The following is a 24,515-nucleotide window of genomic DNA, read 5'->3' on the forward strand; positions in this document are numbered from 1 at the left end:
GGTACACAGATAGAAAATCATTAAAGGTAAACTTTGTATAAATGTTAGAAAATTTTTCTTCATGCAAAGAACCATAGACACATGTAATAAATTGCCAAGTAATGTGGTGGAGTTGGTCTTTGCAGACTTTGAAATCAAGACTATTTGGAGAACTTGGGATAAAACGGTTGGGAATCTTGTAGGACTGAATGGCCTGTTCTCATCACAAATGTTCTAATGAGTGTTTATATGTTTGTAGTGCCAGAGAGACTTTTGTTATTTTCGTATCTTTTATTAGGATTGTTGTGTGTTCCTGTGTGAATCTTCTAACCCTGTGTGTTATATAGATAATACAGTTACCCTTCTTTGTTTATCTGGTTCTCCGAGTTTGCTTTCTGGGTTCAGGATGTGCTGCTGAGTCCCCTCTTCTTGAGATCCAACTATCTGAATGTGGAAGAAATGCTTGATGATTTGGTTTGCCTGAGGATGATGTTTAAATGTTAAAGACAATTCCTGACCCCAATCTACTGTATAAGTGACTGTTGCTACTGTAGAGTTGGTAACAGGACTGGAGAGAAGAAGGTGGGGTTGTGGGGAGGTTATGTAGCTGGACAATGATTATGGAATGCATATCTGGATGCAGACAGTAGGATTCTTTGAGGAAACTGAGTGTATCTTTGTGGTACTTTACTTTGTGCAGGGCTTTTGATGTGAAAGTTGACTCGTAAAGGCTATTGGAGGAAGGTGTCCATGACTTTTGGATAAAATTATACTGGAGTTTCTCACTTGTGTCCATTCCAGAGAAACTGTTTCATTGTGGCTTGAACCTGTAATCCCATCTGAGTTTTATCCCACTTCTAATAGACAAGGAAAAAGTCTTGTCAGTTTTAAACAGTAATAGCTTAACTTCCTGACAGTGAGACATTCTTCATTTTAATGATTATACCATTCATAAAATATGTAATTATTCAGCTACCCTTCCTTTCAATCATGTAACCTTTATGAGTAGCTTCAAGCATTGCCTTATGCTTATTTATATAAAACATATTGGGTCATTAACATATTAAAATTAGAAAAGCACTCTGTATCTTGCATAAAGGCTAAAAATCTGAATGAGCAGCTAGTAATTATGTAGAAATTAGTAGCTTCCATCAGTTCATATCACTGATTATATTTGCTATGTATAATTTACATTTAGACTTACAGTAGGCATTTATTTAACTGAAAGAGTATACTTCTCATTCACCTCTTATTTTGTGTTACTATATCTTAATCTGTAAGTGCAGTCTTCACAAATACACATTTACAAATGTGAATTGCATTGCACTTCCCACAAAGGTTATAACAGGAAAAATCCAGAATTGAGTAATTACATAGGTAAGAGCAGAAAAAAACTACAGAAACTACAGTATAATTACACTGTAATATGAGGCACTTAATGCACATTGCTGCCAAAAATTAAAACAAGATATGGAAATTATAAACCTGTAATTTGTCCAAGGACAGGAGGATTGCATATGGAAATGCATCCTCTGTAACAGGAGTTCTTAAGTTCAGTCCTGGGTGCCTCCAACCAAGTTCACCATCAGTACTTTCTTTTTCTGGTTTTGTTTAATTTACTTTTAATCAGTCACATTTTTAATTAGCTGGCCATTTTAGGGTCATAGTCCAATTAAAAACTGAAATTGGTTAGCAAGAAAACCTGCAGTTATCAGGGGGCTACAGAACTGAACATTAAGTGATACTGCCCTGTAAGAAAGATGAAAATCAGTGGTTGAACATTGAACAGTGAACATGAATCCCAATTGCTTGACATAACAACCAAAGACTGCAGTATGGTAAGTAGATAATAGAAGCTTGACCCATATTTACCAAAATTACATTTGTGTTTTTAGGTGGATAAAGCATCAACATATATCATGCAAAATTGTCTGGAATTAAATGTCAGACAGACGTTTCAACACATTCTTTAGTCTAAGCTATTGTAATAATTCTGAAAAGATAACTCTGTAGGTAATTGCACAGTAGTTTTTTTTTGTGTATGTAAAAGCTAAAAAGTATCCTGAAGGCTGCAGGCATGATGAAAGCATTTTTAGTCTTTATAAATCACCTTACAAGTCAGTCAGTCAAATTTAAGAGACATTTAAAAGCTTTTACATTATTTGTCCTTATATTTTGTTAAGTTTGGCATATTGACAACAATCATTATATGTTTACATTACTATCTTCAAATATCCTTAAGCCCAGACACATATATCTGTACACATAAAAAGTGTATATTAAAATATATAAACATATATATAATCATGTGTGTGTGTATATATATTGTCACGCTTGGGTCACAGATTTGCACAGAGACACAGGAGGTTGTAGAAACAAGAAGGATTTTTATTCAAACACCGCAAACACATGAGCTTAAATGTGCTTCATGACAAGTCAGAGATGACAGTTCCGCTAGGAGCCGAGAGAGATAAAAGCAAACAATCAATTCCCAAAACTGACAGGCACTGCGCAAGGCTTATAAGTCGGCGGAGTACTGCGCGAGGCTTGTATTACGCGTTATAGTGCAAGGATAAGGAACAATGTGAGGGTAGTCAGTGTTTCAGGGTTTGTGGTTTTCCCAGGGACGTTTGTCTCTATTTGGGGTGCGATCAGCCCTCCGGCTCACACCCTCCCCCTCGGCTTTATTCACATTCCTGTGAATCAAGCGACTCTCTGTACCAGATTCATTTAGTCGTGATAATACGACTGTGTTGACGTGTTCAGAACCTGGTCGGTGCTTTACTGTGAAACTATAAGGTTGTAAACCCAAAAACCATCTCATTAGACGTGAGTTTGTATCTTACTGTTGGTACAACCACTGAAGTGGAGCATGATCAGTTACCAAAGTGAAGTTTCGTCCCCACAAGTAATAGCGAAGTGCTTCCACCTAATTGCCAAGCATTCCTTCTCAATTGTAGAATAATTACATTCCCTAGGAAGTAATTTCCTACTCAAATATGTGATTGGATGTTCTTCTCCATCAAATATTTGTGACAGGACTGCGCCCACACCAAATGCACTTGCGTCTGTTTGCAAGATAAAATCTTTTGTGAAATCCGGGTTCCTTAGAATCGGGTAAGAAGACAATGCTTTTTTTTAATCGTTGAAAGAACGTTCGTAATTTTCTGTCCACAAGATTGGTCAGTTTTTTCTGCCTCTAGTAAGTTCTGTAAGAGGAGCAGCTCTATGTGCAAAATTTGGAATGAATTTTCTGTAGTAACCAGCGAGCCCCAGAAAAGCGCGTACTTGTTTCTGTGTCCCAGGTCTCGGATAAGCAAGCATTTCTTCTATTTTCCTTAATTGTGGCCTAAGTAAACCCTTGCCCATAGAATAGCCTAAGTAATGAGTCTCGGACATGCCCAGTTTACATTTCTTAGGGTTAGCAGTAAGGCCAGCCTGTCTCAAGCTTTCAAGAACGGCTTGAAGCCGCTCTAAGTGTGTTTTCCAATCATTGCTAAAAATCACGACATCGTCAAGGTATGCCCCAGCATATTCAGAGTAAGGGCGTAGGATCTGATCCATTATACGCTGAAAAGTTAGAGGTGCCCTGTAAAGACCAAACGGGAGTCTTGTAAATTCATAGAGTCCGTCAGGAGTCACAAATGCCGTTTTCTCACAACTGCTAGCCTCTAAAGGCACCTGCCAATAGCCTTTCGTGAGATCTAGCATGGAGATATAGCTCGCCTGACCCAGTTTTTCCAATAGTTCATCGACACGGAGCATGGGATAAGCATTGAATTTAGAGACCTTATTCAAGCGTCTGAAATCGATACAGAACCGAACCGAACCGTCTTGCTTTGGGACTAATACGACTGGGCTGCACCAGTCACTTCTACTTTCACGAATTACACCCAGTGTCAGCATCTTTTTTACCTCTTCGCGCACAATATTTTGCGACGCTTCCGGTATCCGAACGGCCGCATCTGTACGCGAACATCAGGTTCAGTGGTAATTTTATGTTTTGTAATGTTAGTCTTGCCTGGTAAATCTGAAAAGACATCAGTGTTCCGTTCTATCAAAGATAACAGTTCTGTCTTTTGTGTGTCAGTAAGATCGTTACCAATGGAAACATCGGTCTGAGAAACAGCAGCCAAGGAAGTGTTAACCTCTTGTCGGTCGTGCCATTCCTTCAAGAGGTTAATGTGTAAAATCTAGAATGGTTTGCGCCGGCCTGGTATTCTAACCTTGTAATTTACCGGACTCATACGCTCCTCGATAATGGTGGGGCCCTGCCCCAGAACAGAAAAATCCAGATGCAGGAATCTGTGCGTACTCCAACTTCCACGTTCTTCCACTACATAAATCCCGGTCACTGTAAAAAGTAACACTCGTGCACGTGCCTGCTGTCCCGCCTCAATTCCTCCCAGAATTACGCCTCTTTGAATATGCAAATCAATATAAATCGCCCTTAAGCTCAGCCTTCTGTGAAAAGACAATGGGAAAAGCACGGGGGAAAATATAAGAATTTCAGCAAATACCAAGAGGAAGCAAAGGAAAAACATACTACTTGTTTACTTAAACTGTGGTATAATCAACAAAAGGAAATTGATCGAGTAACATAGCGTGTTGGAGAAACTTGAAAGCTCACGTTCACAAAGTTGCACAGTGCCGGAAATAAAAAAGAAGTTGTCAGATATCAAAGTCGTCATGAAAAGGCGAGTTGCAGCCCACCGTCTGAGTGTCATATGAAAGCTTATTAGGGTACAGAGAAAAAAAAGGCACACAATGGGGAAAAAGCACGAAATGTCAACTTCAATCTCGAAATTTCCACTTTAATCATGTCGTTTAGTTTATCATTAAAGTAGAACATCATAAACGTCATCTTAAAATCGTTTAATTAACCAGTTTCTCAAATCACATCGTAATTAAAGTAGCACATTAAATGCTTTGTTTTGTATGTGATCTTCCATGTGCTCTGTGTGTGAATCACTACTTGCTTCTTAAACCAACTCTCTTGCTTCTTAAATCGACTCTTAAACCGGGTTTCACGGCGCAGTGATTGTGCACGACCTTCGATGAAATTATTTTTTGCAGCAATACTCATGGGCAGCTCTAGGCTTGTGGTGGCCCTAGGCAGAGAAAGAATCGGCCCGCCAATGTCAATATGGTATCTTATGCATGGTGGATGGCCAGGTCCGTTGCGGACACTGAATTGCCGCCTCATGCTCATGACACAAGCGTTTAACTTTTAGCGAAATTTGCCACTGCATTTTTAGTTGTGTCGTCATTTTCTCTTTCTGTTTTATATTCAATATATATTGGCGTGGCCGCCCCTGCAGTCCTTGCTTTTCTTTCTCCAAGTACCCGATTGCCACACAATCAGCTCTTTAATAGATGTTAAGCCATCTGTAAGCTTAGAGCGCTGATTCTTCAAAACATTTAAGGAACATTGAAATATCTTCGTAGTACATGTTTAGTTATTCTATCCTTCACGCCAGTCCCAGTGAAGAATATAGATTATTTAAATGAAGTTAAAGTTTTACCCTGTATAATATAATAAAGATATTTTGCTGCATTTCATCTTAAAAATGATATCGTCATCATATGTAAATACGCGCTTTATAAAGTGGCTCGGGTTGTGTAATATTATAACTGTAGTGCAAGTTTACAGCGGGGTGATTGTACTTATAAGTACAAACAGTTCTACAAGGAACAATTGATTGAGTGCGTTTATAGTTCTTGGGATGAAACTGTTTCTGAACCGCGAGGTCCGTACAGGAAAGGCTTTGAAACATTTTGCCATGGGTGAGACAGCGTGTGCTTGATACTGTATACCAATAATTCTCTTTCCGATCAGCTGCTCCTGTGATTCCCCACTCAGATACAGTGATATAAATACTCCGAGTGGTGCAGTGAGAGTAATATGGAAAAAGATGATCCGCTGTGGCAACTCCTAACGGGAGCAGCTGAAAGAAGAAGAAGAAGAAGAAGGTGCAGTTAAAGTAACAACGCTAATGCAGTTATGGTATTTGGAATACTATGGCTATTCCCTGGACCATTATATTGTTACAGGTTAATTACAATCAGTGCATTACACTAATAAACAATATGCGGTTAGTTTCAGTGTATTTATAAAGCCGCGTCAGGAAAATAAAAGAGTAACCTCACAGGAACAGTAGCACTGCTTTGACGCTGGGTGCCGCCAGTCTGCAAAACCGAGCGGAGAACTTGCGTACGACAAGGTATGAGGTACCGTGGAAAAGTGTGTGGCTTTACGCCAACTGTAGGTGTTATACATTGTGATTTGAACGTGGAAAAGTTCTTACGCACCGTTTATACATGAAGCCCCACGTATGCGGAGGTGGAAAGAGAAGCTCTTGTGGGCAAGAACACAGTTGAGGTACTACCTCTTGGGTCGGAAGTTTACACTTATACACGTTTACAGTGGATGGCCCTGCATAAGGAGTCCAACCGTCGAATCACTAGGTGGTTCCTTGATCTGCAACCTTATAAGTTCTCGTTCGTTCATCAGAAGGGTTCTCTACACACCAACGCTAATGCTGTCTTTCGCATTCACAACCTCTCGGTGCAGGATGCCTGGCCCGACGGGTCTGGGCTGGTGGGGGGGGGCCTGTCACACACGCGTGTTTAGGAGACAACTAAAGGGCTTGAGTACATGTAATTCCACGCCGGACCAGGGGGTGGTGAAGTCTACTAATTCTCTCTATCGATCTCTTATCAGATCATTCTAGGGAAATCCTGCCCGGCTCTGGGGCAGCCAACGACGTCACTTCTGGTTCCGGTCCTGATGACATCACTTCCCCAAACCTTCGCAACGTCTTATGGTTGTTCTTCTTATAATATAAATATATATACAGTACAGGCCAAAAGTTTGGACACACCTCCTCATTCAATGTGTTTTCTTTATTTTCATGACCATTTACATTGGCAGATTCTCACTGACGGCATCAAAACTATGAATGAACACATGTGGAGTTATGTACTTAACAAAAAAAGGTGAAATAACTGAAAACATGTTTTATATTCTAGTTTCTTCAAAATAGCCACCCTTTGATTTGATTACTGCTTTGCACACTCTTGGCATTCTCTCGATGAGCTTCAACAGGTAGTCACCTGAAATGGTTTTCACTTCACAGGTGTGCCTTATCAGGGTTATTTAGTGGAATTTCTTGCTTTATCAATGGGGTTGGGACCAGCAGTTGTGTTGTGCAGAAGTTAGGTTAGTTGGACGATCATTTATTTTTCAAAGGACAATGACCCCAAACACACCTCCAGGCTGTGTAAGGGCTATTTGACCAAGTAGTTTTGATGCCTTCAGTGAGAATCTACCAATGTAAATGGTTATGAAAATAAAGAAAACACATTGAATGAGGAGGTGTGTCCAAACTTTTGCCTGTACTATATATATATATATATATATATATATATATATATATATATATATATATATATATATATATATATATATATATACAGTATATATAGTCACAGATTGCTGGGATCCTTACCCAGCCGGGATACCTGGAAGGACCGGAAGGTGATATTTATGTCCTCCGGGCCATGAGGGGGCAACCACCCCGGATTAGGAGAGGGCCACGGGTGAGGAGTAAAGAACTTACAACCTGTTGGGACCCGTGGCCTTCCAGGGACGCCCAGAGTGCTTCCGGTGCAAAGGGCAGCACTTCTGCCGCACCAGCAAGTGCTGCCGGAAGGACGTCATCAGATACCTAGAGCACATCCGGGCAGGAATTAAAGGGGCCGCCTTCCTACAATAGAGGAGCTGGAGTTGGGAGTGGAGGCAAGACAAAGCTCCCATAAGGAGAGAAAAGGTGGCCACGGACATTAAAGAAGCCCGAAAGAGGAGTGATTGGTGCTGGGAGCACTGTGTGTTGAGTTTGGGAATATTTATTTTGTGGATTAATAAACGTGTGTTTTATAAAGATGTGGTTTCCGACTGGTGGTGTCCGGGCAAGTCTCACAAAACCTGGATATACATATATATACATAATACATAATCATTTCTCCGAATGAACTGATCTAGAATGTGTGTTTTGTTATGCTTTAAGCAACTGAACTGCCTGAATCATTCATTAAGTAACACCTTTGCTCTATGTAATGGCTCTTCTATTCATTTTATGGAAACTTTAAATTGCATTAATTGCTTTCAAATTACTTTAATTATACCTGCAGTTACATCAAAGCCAGATTTAAGAAAAGCAATGCCTTTGACAACAACAGGCTGGCATCAATAACATGAGTACTAATTATATGGTCTTATTGAAATGCAAGTGATTTTACTATGGCATTTCATAAATTATAGAAACCACTAAAGTAGTGAAGAAAGTCTTTTGTACTATGAATAGAACTCTCCTTCAATTACTTAAAAACAGATTGAAATTATAGGTAAAATGTATTGTATTTTCATGGATTTAATTAATTAGCTTAATTATTATAGCCAAAATCATGGTTAAAGAATTTAACATTACACTTATAAAATGAGTAAAATAAGATCAAGAATAGATGAAAAGTGTACTTTGAAAAGCTGATAAATGAAGAAAATCCAAGTGTAGTATTTGGTGATGTGGTCCCAAACGAAGGGCTAGTATCAAGAATTAGGAAGGAGGAAGTAAAGGAGGCACAGAAAAGAGTGAAGATCGAAAAGGAATCAGGGCCAGCTGAAATACCAGTGGAAATGTGGAAGAGTTTAGGGAAAGAGGAAGTAGAAGTGTTGTACAAACTGATGCAGCTATTCTATGATCAGGAGAGAATACCAGAGGAGTGCAGGAACAGTGTGATTGTGCCCTCTTATTAAAAAAGAAGATATTCAGGATAGTGGAAACTATAGTAGAATAAAGCTGGTGTTACACACACACTGAAAATATCGTTCAACGTTAAAAAGTCTAGAGAACAAAAGGGAGGAACCCTAGAGTAGAGACCATAGTAGGGGAGGAACAGTTTGATTTTTTGCCAGAAAAAGGAGTAACTGTTGCAGTCGTTACATTGAGACAATTCTTAGAGCAACATCAAGAAAAACAAAGGTTTGCATATGGTGTTTATTGATTTGTAGAAGGCTTACAATTATGTGCCATGACAAGAGTTCTATAGTTCCGTTAGAGAGAGAGAGGATTATTACATAAATATGACAGGATAGTCTAGGATGTGCATGAGGGAGTGATGACTCTGGTTAAAATCAGTATTGGGATAGCAGATAAGATCCCCTTTAGAGTAGGTCTCCACCAGGGATCTTATTTAAGTCCTCTTTGATCTAGTTATGGATGTGTAGACTTGTGGGACAAAAGATTCCTCTGGTGCATGCATTTTGCTGATGACATTGTGTTGTGTAGCACCAGAAAGGAGAAAATGGAGAGAAAGCTGGAAGAATAGAGAGGGGTTCTGGAAAACAGAGGATTGAAGATAAATAGAAAGAAGACAGACAATCTGAGGGGTAATCGTAGTAATCAGGATTCAGACTTTAGCCTGCAGGGAGAGCTACTGGAGAGTGGATACGTTTAAATAGCTAGGATCAGTGGTAGCCCAAGATTGAAAATTCGATTCAGAAATAACATACAGAGTGCAGAGTGGATGGAACAATTGGAAGGAAGTATTAGAAGCATGTTATTGAATAAATAAGGTTAAAGATAACGTTTTCAAAACAGTGGGAAGACTATGTATGAGGCTGAGTCATGGACAGTAATGAGAGAACAAGGGAAGATGTTGAATGTGGTAAAAATGAGAATGTTGATAATGACAGAATATGAAATGAGACCATCAGAGATACAACAAAAGTGGGAGAGATATCTAAGAAAGTATAGGAAAGAAGGTTGAAGTGGTATGGATATATGAGGAGAGATGATAAATATGTGGGAAAAAGAGTGATGGAAATGGAAGTACAGGGGAAGAGAATGTAAGGGATGTTAAAGTGGAGATGGATGGATAGTAAAAGAAAAAGAAGATTTGGAGGAAAGGAATTTTGACTGAAGACCAAGCTGTATGGAGAAGGTTCATCAGACACATTGACCCCACATTGAAGTGGGAAAATAAGTCATACTAAATGTTTAATTGTTGAATATTTGTCTGATACCATATCCAGAAGTGTGTCCTATTTTGCCATGATGACTCTCCCCTCTGGCTTGCTTTATCATTTTCAATATAATGTCACTAAGGCAGAGCACAGTCTTATTGATGAGTGAATATTGACAAGTGTTACATGATGAGTGACAAGTGATGCATTATGAATGAGAAGTGAGTAGAAATGCATGATAAATGATGCATTGAATGAAAAGGTACAGTGGTTGTATTTGAAGAATGACAAGTAAGTAATGACAACTGATGTGTGATGAGCCACACATGAGTAGTGATGCGTGATAAATGCAAGTCATGAGCAACAAGTGATGAGCATCTAGTGAGAAGTATCAAAAGGTATGTGACATTCATTAATACAGATGATTGATAACAGAGGTGAAAATGATGATGTCTCTGGAAGGAAGACCAGCCAAATTCATAATAAAATGCTTTACATAAGTCTTTCATTTTTTACATCCACAGAAACTAAAACATGCTTATAGATGGAAATTTTGGAATCATTAAATGTTTAATAGTATGTATAAAGCATATACACATTGCAGTCAGGGGATCTCGCTTGGTGAAAAACCAGAGCACTGGTTAAAATTAAAATAAAGAAAGAGTTGTATTTATTCTAGCATATTAGCCTCAGGAAGAATATTCACTTTATGGTAGACAGTTCATTCCCAGCTGATTTGCAGCTCCAATTTAAAAGATAATTGCCAGTTCTTTTTGCTTTACTACAGGGTAATGTAGCTAACCGAAAAGATGTCAGTGGTATGGCCATCAGTGTAACAGAATGCAGAATCTAATCAAGAATACCTCATGACTTGCCGGGTTTGCAGTAAAATAAACATTAAAGAAAAGCCAAAATATTTTTGCCTATCATGAAAACCACATTTTGACTAAATGCTCCAGACCCGCACTTGATAGCACTAAAAAATAATGATAGACTGAATGTGAAGTTGGGAAGAGCTGATGTAAAGCAATCTTTTTGAACAAAAAAAAAAAAAAATATCCTGTGGCATAAATGTCCCTAGATTTCAAATTGGGCCACACATTTACTATAATATTATGTGTTACCTTGATATGGATCTTACATGTCATACAATTGAGCTATTATATATTTTAGAACTGAAAAAATAATTTATATGGACATTTTATTACTGTCTGTTAGCATGAAATACTAAGACAAACAACTCTGGTATCGTATTTGACCAGTAAAGGAGTGGAGATTAATCTTGTTTACCCAGCTCTCACACTCAGTTCTGGCTGTCAGTTGCTCAATAGAGCAGAGATGTTAAATTCAGAACATCCATTTTGTGGATCAGCATGCAATCAGTGTTATGTGGAATTTGTTTTTCTCTTTTGAACATCAAGTTCAGTTAGCAACAATTAATTCTAATACAGCTCTTATTATTTACTAGACATTAAGCCCGTTAAAATAACGGGCGCTAGAACAGTAGTGCATAAACATTTGTATGAACAGTCTATATTAAATGGCAAGGGACCTTCTATGTGGCTGTAATATGTGTCACTGTATTGTGTGCCTTTAATTTTCTCTCCCAGTAATACTGGTTTGTATTTCCGTGAAATGCCTGTAATTTTGTCTGACAGTAATACAGTGGAACCTCGGTTCACGACTATAATCCATTCCAGACCATATGAACTGTATGTAAATATATATTTTTTTAAGTTTTTAAGCACAAATATAGTTAACTATACTATAGAATGCACAGCGTAATAGTAAACTAAATGTAAAAACATTGAATAACACTAAGAAAACCTTGAACAACAGAGAAAACTAACACTGCAAGAATTTGAGCTATAGCCTTATGACCTGCTCACTAAAAACTCACGGGGGAAAAAATGAATATTTGAAAAATCTGTAATTTAATAAACAACCAAGAAAAGTAACATGCACGCGTGCGCCTGTGTGTGTGTCTCTCGCGTGTGTGTCTCTTAAGCACATGCCTCTGTGTCTGTGTGTGTCTGTCTGTCTCTCGCCTGTGTGTGTGTTTGTCTGTCTGTCTGTCTGTCTGTCGCGCGCGCGTGTGTGTGTGTGACTCGTGTGTGTATGTGTGTGTGTGTGACTTGCGCGCGCCTGTGTGTGTGTGTGTCTGTCTCTCTCTGCACAGGGAATGCACAGGAAGAGACTGAACACGTGCTGTGTGGCCCCGCGAATGCGCACTTCTCCAGAAGACACACACACGGACTTTGTGTGTGTGTGACTCACGTGCGCCTGTGTGTTTGTGTGCGTGACTCGTGCGCGCCTGTGTGTGTGAGTGACTCGTGCGCGCCTGTGTGTGTGAGTGACTCGTGCGCGCCTGTGTGTGTGAGTGACTCGTGCGCGCCTGTGTGTGTGTGTGTGACTCGCGCGTGCCTGTGTGTGTGTGTGTCTGTCTCTCTCTGCACAGGGAATGCACAGGAAGAGACTGAACACGTGCTGTGTGGCCCCGCGAATGCGCACTTCTCCAGAAGACACACACACGGACTTTGAGTGTGTGTGACTCACGCGCGCCTGTGTGTGTGTGACTCACGTGCATCTGTGTGTGTGTGTGTGTGACTCACGTGCGCCTGTGTGTTTGTGTGCGTGACTCGTGCGCGCCTGTGTGTGTGAGTGACTCGTGCGCGCCTGTGTGTGTGTGTGACTCGCGCGTGCCTGTGTGTGTATCTCTCTGCACAAGGAATGCACAGGAAGAGACTGACCACGTGCTGTGTGGCCCCTGCGCATGCGCTCTTCACCAGAAGACACACACACACGGACACTGGACGCACACAAGGGTTTTATTAAAGAGGATGATAAGATGCAGACCCCCGTGACCCTGTAGTGGATGGATATACAATTATATGGTCTCACTAACCACTGAAAATATTCATGCATACACAGTGACATACAATAAACTAGTGCAGAGTTATCAATAATACTAACAGCTCATCTTTACAATATGTTACTAGAGTGGCAAACGCCTGGCCAAAAAAAAACCCATTCAATGACAGGTAGAACATACAGATAGTGACCACACCAGAATTCCAACCCAGTCTCCAGGTTGTTACTAAAATAACACTTAACACTGTGTCATCAGGATGCCACACACTGAATACTGTTGTTCATGCTAAGAGCATATTACAGTTTACTTTTACTACTCTCTTGAATTTATATTAGTACTTATTAATATTATAAAAGCCTCCCTGTGCTTCAACAGACCATGAGGAATACTGCTTATGCTGCTTAAAAAACTACTATATATAAAGAGTCTAACTGATATGTGTATATGGAAGCAAATGTGTGAAGGTGAAATTTTACATTGCTACCAAGTTTATGTTTGCCCCTCCACGGCTATTTCCTTCATATGGGAACCAGGCCTGGCATTCACATTTGAAGTCGGTGGGCTAGACAAAAGTAACTTAACCTGATGAGGTAAAAAGATCTGTATATAGTTTATAGATAGACAGATTGACTCACCTTCCACAGAATACCAGTCTTAACCTGGTGCAATAGTTTAACTTAAAATGAAACTGATACTTCTCTATTGATAATGTAGCTTTGACCTGCCATACACAGATTATCTCAAATCTAATTGCTCAAACTTTTAAACATGCTTGTTGACTATATAAGAGTTACCCTTCCAGGGCTTTGATTATAAATACTTGTGGTGACAGCAGAGGTAATCTTTTTAAACAATATGTCCCATAAAAACAGGTAAGGCATATTATTGGAATGCAGCCAAGAGTATATTCTTAAAACTCTTATTGTCAAATCACTGTTCATTTCTGAGGATAGTGTAGTTCTGCCATCTCTAATCAGTTTAGTCCAGGGGTTTTAAAGTGATTAATTTATTAATGATTACAACAGATGTAATCATTAATAATGTTTTTTTAAGACAGTGGTAATATCAGCAATGATGTATGGAGCTGAGACTTGGGCAGTTATAGGAACGCAGAAATGAGAATGTTGAGATGTGGGGAGTTGCAAAGAAGGACAGAATAAAAAATGAGACCACCACAGGTATAGCAAAGTTGGGAGACATGTCTAAGAAAGTACAGAAAAGTAGGTTGAAGTGGTATGGACATGTGATGAGGAGAGACAATGAATATGTAGGCAAAAGAGTGATGGAAATGAAAGTACACAGGAAGAGATGGATAAAGTAAAAGGAGATCTGACAGAATAGGGTTTCACTGGCAAGAAGGTGCAGAACTGAGCTGCATGGAGAAAGTTAATCAAACACATCAGCCCCATATAGAAGTGAGAAAAAATCAAGATGATGAAAAATACTTTTGTAAACACTTAACCCAAAGGTTTTTAGGAAGTGCATTACATGGGAGTTGCTTTCTAAAGTAATTACTGTGGGTGGGCTATAATGATTGCAGAGCAGCAGCTGTAGGGATGCAGAGTGAAGAGTCACAAATGTATAAAGTGTTAGCACATTTCCCACTTCCCATATACACCCTCTATCCTGAGCCAGCGATATAGTTTATGTCTGGTATAATGCTTCTTCTCCATAGTCTACTGTAACAAGCTCTGGGTCAAGACCTCGGGTAGTGTTGGACTGTGTGAGGGGTCAGGAATACCTGGAGAAGCTGCCAATAAAGCAGCCCGTGAGGAGCAGGTAAGGGGGGGTTGGCACAGAAACCACACTTAGAAGACCACATAGGTCAGACACGTCTCTCGTCTGCTGAAGCCCATCAGCTCAGATGTGTCTCCACAGGTGAACCTTGGATTGGACCCTGAATTTGGGTCAGCTTGCAGAGAGCTGGGGTAATAGTGTGGCATATGGCTAAAGATGCCACTGGTTCTTTTTTGGGCCACTCACCAGTAACTGGCATTAGAAGTTAATTCTATTCCTTCATCTCTCGCACCATTAGGTTATTACACTGCATTTTCTGATCTTCTCTAGGTGCCTGGGCAGTAGTTGTCATGTTAATTCAAGTTTTTTTTAGTTTTATGGCTAATGTGTTTTTTTCTAGATATTTTTTGTGTACTAATATACTCTTAGTTGTAAAGCTTTCTTTATTGATAACATAATGTTATACGTTCTGACTTATGTGACAGTGCACCACACCCTAAAAGCCCAAGTACAGTTTTTCAGTTGGTAATTTTCATCTAAAACTCCATATAGCTACAGAGATCAGAAAAGAAGATCCAGAGGGTCATTTAACCATGTAGTGTTCAACCCAGTGTGTGGATTATTCCTCTCTGAAGGTGGAAATGCAAAATGTGACCTTTAAAGATACATACATGACATTAAAATCTTATATAAAGTAGAGGTACCAAATTAAATTTTTGTTAAATTAATACAGAAAATCTTTGACATGTATACATGATTTTTTTAGGATTGCTTTCATGAATATTTATTTCATGTAAATTGGGCATTTTTAATTAACAAACTTGTCTTTTAGGACATGGCCTGAACACCAGAGTACTATTGTATGTAAAACCTTCACTGGCTTAAGAAAAATATGAAACCTGCCCAATCACTGCCCATAGCCAAGGATTAAAAGCTTATGACCCCAAACTTTCACTACATACTGTGACAACCTGTAAGCAGAGTTTTGTATTGAATGCATGAATTGCTCAAAAGGAGAAGTGGCCAAGGCAATTTTATTCATTTCCAGCATGGCCTTACTACCTATTAATTTTTTTTTCAAACATGTCAGCTTGCATTATGAGGGTTACACAGTGCAAAATGTCAGCCTATTAGCATAACCAACTTTAGAAAATTACTTTCAACAGAGTATTTCACAAGATAAATTCAATCCATAGTCTGGAAATTTTGTGCTTTGCTGTTAAACAGTCTGGTATTCATTGACACCATGCAATAAGCTAGAAAGCAAATGCATTTTTTAATTAAATCATTATGTCCATCATCATGAAGTGCTTGGATACCATTTTTAATGAAAGTATATACTGTAAATCTGCAAAAACAACACATTGTCTAATTAAGCATTGTATATAATAGAAACAGAATAAAAAAAAAACATAAAACACAAAGATCTTTTGCCTATGAGCAAAGTATATAATATCAAAATATGAAAGGATGCATTTACACAGCACATTAATAACAAATTGTAGCATCTTACCTGAGAAAATGGAAGCGCATAAATGGCAATATGCTGTATTTAGTTTTAAGTAAAAAGTTCTTCAAAGGCCCAAAGTTAATTTCAATCCAGAGACTCTTCCTTTTTCCTGAAAGTGCAAGAATGCAAACATTTTTGCCATAAGAAAAAAAAAAGTTGAAAGACTTAAGGAGCAGAAAGTAATGATGTGCCAAAAGTAAGACAGGTATAGGTAAAAGTCTTTATCTTTTGCTAATTTATGTATTAGCCTGAGTCTCTTTTCATTTACTTTTCCAGATTAAAAAAATCTATGTGGCAAGGAAGGCTGACGTCTGATAAAAAACTAAGCTGATTATAGAAGAAAACTATACCAGTTAAGTGATGATTCAGACAGAAAATCTATCCGGATCCTATTGAATCTTGCATTGCTAGAATTTGATTAAACAGCTATCCCATCTATAAATGAAAAACATAAGACCTGTATATAATTTATGTCTACTGAAGAATGACGTCTACCTTGCAGCTTTTAATAGAACCTCTGCAACTTGTGCTTATCGAGGAAATATTCTTAATTGCATGAGAAAAGGTGTTTAATAATTTATTACAAGGCAACATAATAACTTCGGAAGACATGCTTAAATTCTACAGAACTCAATGTGAGAAATGATTGTCAGTCCCATGTATATTTTGAAAAAATATTAACTTGAAATTCTGTGGTGTTTTTTTGGACAAAATGAAACCAATATTATATTTTTACAAGACAGCATTCAAAACAAGCAACGTGATATTCTTTTTAAAAATTCCCTGTGAAGAATTTACAGACCCTGTAGATATTTTCTCCTTTAAATGTTTCCATACCTGAACAAATGTTTATGTTAGCATGAAAGCTTGAATATTGTTGCATTTAAGACAAAGAAATGCTGAAATACTGGTTAATATAGCTAACTACTACACCAAAGTCCTTTAAGTGGTGAAGGATTCATTCGAAAGTTATCCACATGTACAGTACTTCTTATGGTGTACGATTTTATCCAACCTAGACTAAAACGAGCATTGAGACAAGAAGAATGATTAGTCTCTTTTTTCTTTCTACTATTGGCAGTACACAGAAACACATCATAACATGGGTTAGCCATTTATTACTTTGTCACCTACATCTAAACGTACAGCTATATTCAATGAAATCATGCTCAGTGCAAATGGTGCATACCTTTGGCTTCAACACATTCTTCTTACAGAGCGGTATATGCCAATCTGGGAATTTTATCAAAAAATTTAGGATCCCTTTTGGGTTCTAATAATTGGCAAATCATGTCTTTTGCATTTTGTCATCCAGACTCCTCTCAGTATTGTGGAAAGACTTTCTGAAGTAAACATGACAAGTCTGTTAAATTTTGATTTCTTCACTGTACAGTATAGTAAATTCAGTTGATATGAGTAAAAACAGCCAAAATGCATTTTCCACATAGGGTTACTGGCTCACTCATAATAGGGTAAGCAAGTCAGTAATTTTTGTAGATCTCAGAGAAGAACTACTGGTTATTTGAGCCAAGAGAAGAAAGTTGAAATGATTTGGGCATGTATTTAGGAAATCACCTAGGTCCCTTCCACAGGGGCATGCCAGACATAGCTCACTGTAAGAAGACGAAAGGGGAGAGCCAGTACACACTGCACTGATTATATCTCATGAAAAGTCTAGCAGCGCCTGCAAACTCCCAAGGTGGAGGTAGAAAATTTCAATAAGGGTAGGATGGCCTGGTCACCACTGTGCCCCTCAGGAAAAGCAGAGTGAAAGTGTAGGAATGAATGAATGATTTTAGTTTGATGATTGCTAATTAACAGAAAAGTCTAAAACTTCCAGAACTTGTCTCCTGGACTTAATAATGATACTTCTGTTTAATAATAGATCAAGGCAATTTTTATCTGACTGTCAAGTAATGCTAAATCCAGTTGGCATAACTGAAACCCACAAAAATTACATTCATAAGGTATTTTCGTGATCATCAACCTTGAAATTAACCTAAAGTTCATCTGTTATATTTAATCCATTCATCCTCCTAATGCATCATTGTAATAGTGGCCCAATTATTATTAAATATGCAGAGTGGAAATAAAGAAAAATGACTAAGTATTGTCACACTGAGGTGCTAACAATTCAGCTGGGTTACAATACAGGCAAGCCCACATACTTTTTTCATCCCCATAATTCCTTGTTACAAAGTAACTGCCAAGAAGGGACCAGGAGATGGATTGTTAAGTCAGATTGTCAAGAAAAGGAGTCCTGAGGTAGAAAGTCAAAAAGAGAATTGTCAAAGATAAGACACTAACAAGAAGCCAAAGGCAAAAAGGGATTGCTAAAGTTTTAAGTACCAAAATTTGACAAAGATACATGCACAACATTGTTTAGGAATGTTTAAATCTTAGATGAAGCAGACTCTGTCATACTGGTTCACAAATCAAAGTGGCAATGCCCATAAACAAAATAAAATGGCACTGCCGTAAGATGATGACATTCAAATGATAAAACGTGTTTAATTTCAGATGTATAATTTAAACAAAACACATATCCAAAAATGAGGAAGAGAAGGTTAGGAGCACAAACCACATGACAAATCAACTCAGGATCCCAGATTAGGACCTCAGTAAAGCCATGCAACAGGTGACACCTCAGCACCACACTAGTTCAGATGGAGTATAACAGTGTGAGGTATTTTATGGTGGCTGGAGTGCCAATTCTGCCACCAACGCCCAGGTTTTTCCCAACAAGTAGGAGAATCCAGAAAAAAACGATTAATAACTGTGTCCAACAATCTCAACCAAATATTTTCATGCTTGTAATTCTGATTTTTCTTAGTCCAATTTCAGACTAAATTAGCCCTTTTCAGACAAAGCTTACGACAGATGTTCTCTTGCATATCCTCCTCCTTGACTTTCTACATATCCACCTGATCATTCTCATTTCTGTTATTTCCAACTTTACTTCATGTTCCACCTTCTTTGGCTGCATTTCATTTCCATACAGTATACCATTCCTCACATATCTCTGATAATAAACTTTTCCCCTTCACCAAAGGTTCATTTAGAAGTAAAAATGGGGGCACATCTGGAATTTTTTCAAAGCGAGCCATAAACTAAACTTTAATCCTATTTCACAGTATAGCTCAGAACTGATAGACAACCTGTACAGGTTAATAATTTGTGAATGAACCTAAACCCATTCAAAAGCAAATGTAAATGTTCAGAAATCTCAGTACTGATGCACTGTTGATGCAGAAACAGTTAGATCCCTAAAAATGTATTTGCATTTTTACAGCTTCTAAAGCAAATGCAACACTCTACCTTTATATAGTCTCAGGAATGTACAGGACAATCAGTCACAAATTCTCATAAATCAATTATAACAACATAAATCATTATGTTTCCAAAGATGAAAATGGGTGTTTGTTTTCTATATCTCTGCACACAGTGCCCATGTTGAGGTGCCAACTCCTACGACAAGAAGCCATATGAATGTTTTAAAAATGCTGTACACCACAATCCAGGCTCTTTTACGGACAACTGCTAACAACAGTGGACATTTTTTATACTAATAACATTTTGCAGTCAGTTATTTAAATTACTCTTCAGGCCTTTTATGGACAAATGTACTTTAGGAGCTAGTAATTCTTTTTTTAATCCTGTATTTGAGTGTATGAATGGTCATTTGTAATGCAACTTAATTCATTGTAATTGCTTAAATTAATTTGGGTTTTGCATATTTTTATCAAGCAGATAAAACAATACTTTTATTTCATGTTCTTATATTGGTATTTTCTGCATGAGTTCCTTTTAAACCCATTAAGATGGTGTTCATGTTATTAATCACAGCCGCTCACCTTGAAAAGTGCAATTAGACACAAAATTGCCACACTAGTTAATTTTAGTGTGATTTTCAATCAGTGGCTTATTGTAATGGAACTAAGACTTGGGAGTGATCTTTTGTTACAATCACACTTAAGTTACGCACGAAATAGGGTTAAGTATGCTAGAGTAGGCCCAAGATGTTCTATATAATTTATAACAATATTTAATCAGCTATTTATAATTTTATAAAATAACTATTATCAAACATATTGATACACTGATGCAGCAGAATGTCCCAAACAGACTCAGCACGACAAAAAGCAATTGAATTATTATTAATGTACAGCCATGTTATATTTTATGAAAGATGTATTGACCTAACATGGCCTGCAAATAAATTATAAATTGACAGCTAAAATGGTAATACTCAAGTAAAATATCACCTAGGTAGTGAAATTAATTTCATCTACAACATCTTCAAAGAAGTAATCTCTCCCATCTATAACAGCTCCAAAATAAATTGAATCGTTTACAAATTCTAAATCTTGTTTTCTTCCATTTGATTGATTATCCAGATGTATTCCTAATAACAAAGCCTAGTAAGCCTGAAATGAAGTTTACATTTGGGGATAATTTGATACAAAACATTTGCAGAGCCAAAACTCAAGACATCTAACCATCATTTTAATAATTTGTGCTTTGAGAAATAATCATGGCGTAACAGAATGAATTTGGGAAAGGGCTAGGTGGTTTCCATATCTGACCTAATTAGACAGCACTGTTATGGGCAGTGGGACTACTGACAAGCAGAGAGCATGAGTGCTGTAATCAGTATAAACGGATGTTGGCGTGGGATGCAACCAAGTACTGAAGACAGGCATTGGAATTTTGTAGCCAAAGTAAATAAGGAAGGGTTTAAAAGGCTGTCCTGAAACAAGAATAGTGAAATTAAGAGTGACAGGTAAAAACATGAATTCTTAATCAGAGGATGAGAAAAGTACAAATCTCAGATTGTGATGGTGTTCACAATCAGATAATGTGGACTTGGGAGGTAAGATAAAGAGTCACAAAGAGTCAAACATTACTTAAAAACCCAAGCTGGCAACAGAGATATTCTTTTTTTTTTGATGTGTGATGTGGTTTATCGCTATGTTTTGTTTAGTCACTGGGTAATATTTCAGTATATCTTTTCTCTATGTTTAGTAATTGTTGTTGGCCAAATTGTTACTACAAATAGCCTACCAACATCTTTAATTAGATTAATCGATTTTGAGAATATACGTAAGCAAGAACATATTGTAAATTCAGGAGAAGTTTGTTCTTGTTGTACTTGGCATATTTTTGGGTTGGGGATACTTCAAGTTAGTGTTCTCCTGTACCAGTATATTCAAATACATGACTAGTGAAGGCCAAAACAATTTGTGCAAAAGTGAATTTGCAGCAATACTCTCCATGAAGAAAGATTTGTAGAGAAAAAAAATTTGAAATTGAATATAGAATTTTCCTTCCAGCAGATTTTGTGTCATTGACACAAAAACAGGTATTTATTTTCTGCATAAAGTATTTGCATGCATTAATTCTATATGCACCTGTCTGCCTTTTAGTATTTAATAATGAAAAAAAAATATTTGAACTCATTTCCTGTCATATGTAAACATTTGTTTAGCCAGCAGACAGGTTTTGTGTTTATACTTGTAAGAGAAGGTTCGCTTTTGCTAATTATGATGCTAGTCTTGGTAATTGCAAACCTAAAGATGCATAGGGAACAGAAATGAAACTCCAAGCTCCACAGTGCATAGAGTAGTGTGCAAATCCTTACACAGAAACAGCAAGAGAGTGTCTGTGTAGTGTGTTTTCCTGTGGAGAAAACAAAGTAATGCACATGAGGTTGTGTTTTGGTGTGTTTTTCAAAAACACATTGCACCTCCAGTTATGTGACTAACAGCGATGAATAAAATTGATTTTAGTGGTCATTACATGCATTACACAGCTGCAGAAAAAACACAACTGAATACAGATGGGTGAACAGGTCTTTTAGGGATCAATAATCCTTGTTTTCTATCATAAAATATATTTTAATCCCCTCAGCAATATTTTTAATTAATTTTGCATTTTGCAATTGTGAAATCGTAATTTCTCAAAACTTATCTGTTCCGTTCATCAGTATTCATAATATTGGTAAGGACCATTAAAAATAAGCAGTCTGCTTAAATGTATGAGACAAAATAAAATGTGTATATGATTATGAAGAAAAATCCAACATGCAATGTAAGTATTTAGAAGAAAAACCACACACAAGAGAAATTTCAGTCTGCGTGTATTAAAGTGATGCCAATACCTTTAAACATACATAAGGACAGAAACATACCTGAGTCAACACTAAAGCGAAATTGATGCTTACAAGACAGAATAGGAATAGAAATATCAGTAAGATGTTGGTAGTAGAATAACACTGGCCTGTTATTTCTATACTCTCTGTCTAGACTGCATGAAGTACAAATTCAATTATCTGACTCTCTTTCTCTTAAGAATGACAAGAAACAATGTACTATCTATGGTTTACTGGAAAAATAGAAAATATTGTGAGACAGACATGAACTCATTCAGACTAGCCTCAAAAACTGCTCAGCATAAAGTAAGCATTTGAACGGATTACTCTCTTGTATAAGATCCATCCTGCTGCACAGCAGTCGTCTATCTAATGAACACTCGATTGAGAGGGCTTATTGTCATCTCCTACTATAAAGCATGGGGTTTCTGTTTGATTTTTTTTGCTTAGCTGCAGACCACTGACGAGATAAGCAACGCAAAATTCTACAAGAAATGTAAAGAGGCGTTACGCTGTCAATTTGCACACTCCATTCAATTGCAATGTTTGTCCAAGCATGAAGGCATATTACATGACTATTGCTTCTGTGCTTTCAGACTAAATTGTGAATCTCCATACAAACTGTATTTTAAGGCACTGTCCAAAAAGTAATTTTGATTTCAAGCAGTTTGAGGCACATTTATGCATCCTGTTTCTTTAGAATTAAATGTGGCACATTGTAAGTAAGATACATATGTTTTTTTTTTGTTTGTTGTTGATGAAGAAAAAAAAAAACTAAAACAGAGGAACCAATCCTCATGAAAATTCCCAAATCAGTAATACAACCTTTACTTAGTTTCCATTCAGTGCTGAAGCAGCTGCACATACTATTCCATTCTCCGCCATGTTCCATCTAAATAAGCATCAATATGTAAGCCTTAGCAGCATCTAAATACACAATAATGTGAGGAGAACATGCCAAGCTGGCTGTTACTTTTGTTTTCAAGGGATATATCTAGTTCAGTATAGCACTACCCTTGAGAGATAAGTCAAAACAGCTGGTGTACCTTTCAAGAATTTAACTAGCAAAACCTCCATTTTCATCACTCACCAATGAATGCTGCATGGTATTGCCCTTATCAAGTGAGCCAACGCATCAATCACCCCTTAAAGGAGAGGAGACAAATCTCATCTTTTTTTCAGTTCATCCTTGATTGTGCATGAGCTGAATTATAATACAATCACCTAAGGCACAGTTCTTAAGCAGAATTTCAAATTAGGCAGAACACGAGTCCAGTTCCAGTATTTATCAAGTGGAAAATCAATTTGTGTGTCATCCAATGAACAGGCAATTCGATGTAATAAAATACTATTTAGGAAATTTAATCTTTGCCTGAATCATATAATCCACAGACTTAAATGACTGAAGTATTTGGTATATTGTATCTTCTGTACAGTTGGGCTTAAAATGGCCACTGTATATTGATAAAGTCAATTATTATTCCATAAAAAGCAATTTAAGAAATTCATCTTTCGTGCTTTGTGAGTAATCCATTCCTCAAAGGAATACAAATGGCAAATCATTCAGGGCATTTTTAGTCCTATGAATCAAATATGTCAACTAAACGGTTGTTAATTTAATATTTTACGTAGACTAGTAAAGCTAGAAATAATTGCCTCTGTTTATTAATATGTGTCAAACATTCTCTGTCATTCTTTAGCAGAATTGTATTTTCTGAATATGATCTTCCCCAGCATCAGAATAATCTTGAAACGCATTAATGCCTTTTTTATTTTAACAGGAACTTTCCTATGCATAAAGTGCTTTATAAATACTGATCTATACAATAACAGTGCGTGTGTGTATATATATACACAGACATGTAAAAAAAAATTACATTTTTGTTCCACACTAAAAGACAATGTTTTGGCTGTATAGCTTTTATCGGGTGTGCAACTGAAAACAAATACATGGCAGATGAAAGGAGAAAAGGGGATAAAAAGCTGCCATTATAGAAGATGAAGGTGTGATTACTAAGCTAGTCAATCATTAAGAGCCAGAGAAATACAGTATGTGCTTCGAGTGTGAGAATTAGTCTTGCTTCTGTTATTATTCTTTGAAAAGCTTCTTAGCCCAATGAAACAACACAGTACAGTGTACTGTACACATACATACACAGTAATGTACAAATGTCTTAGGAACTTGTGAAGAAAATGTTGTAAAGTGGAAGAACTATTGAAAATAATGCAATGAATAGTTTTG

At 37.4% G+C, this 24,515-nt stretch overlaps 1 protein-coding gene across 6 annotated transcripts in view; it reads right to left on the reverse strand.

Annotated features, from left to right (window-relative positions):
* The window catches only part of mgat4c (mgat4 family member C), an 817,959-nt gene that overhangs the window by 18,952 nt on the left and 774,492 nt on the right, over positions 1 to 24,515 (reverse strand). For 5 of the 6 annotated variants that reach the window (XM_039761776.1, XM_039761773.1, XM_039761774.1 and 2 more), the window contains one exon: positions 16,126 to 16,231. In XM_039761776.1, the coding sequence (XP_039617710.1) occupies positions 16,126 to 16,145 (20 nt within the window). In that variant the 5' untranslated portion in view covers positions 16,146 to 16,231. Of the gene's footprint in view, positions 1 to 4,205; positions 4,266 to 16,125; positions 16,232 to 24,515 lie in introns of those variants that run through there. The other variant, XM_039761779.1, reaches the window with a different exon arrangement.

The sequence above is a fragment of the Polypterus senegalus genome, chromosome 8, assembly GCF_016835505.1.
Source record: "Polypterus senegalus isolate Bchr_013 chromosome 8, ASM1683550v1, whole genome shotgun sequence".
NCBI classification, from domain to species: domain Eukaryota; kingdom Metazoa; phylum Chordata; class Cladistia; order Polypteriformes; family Polypteridae; genus Polypterus; species Polypterus senegalus.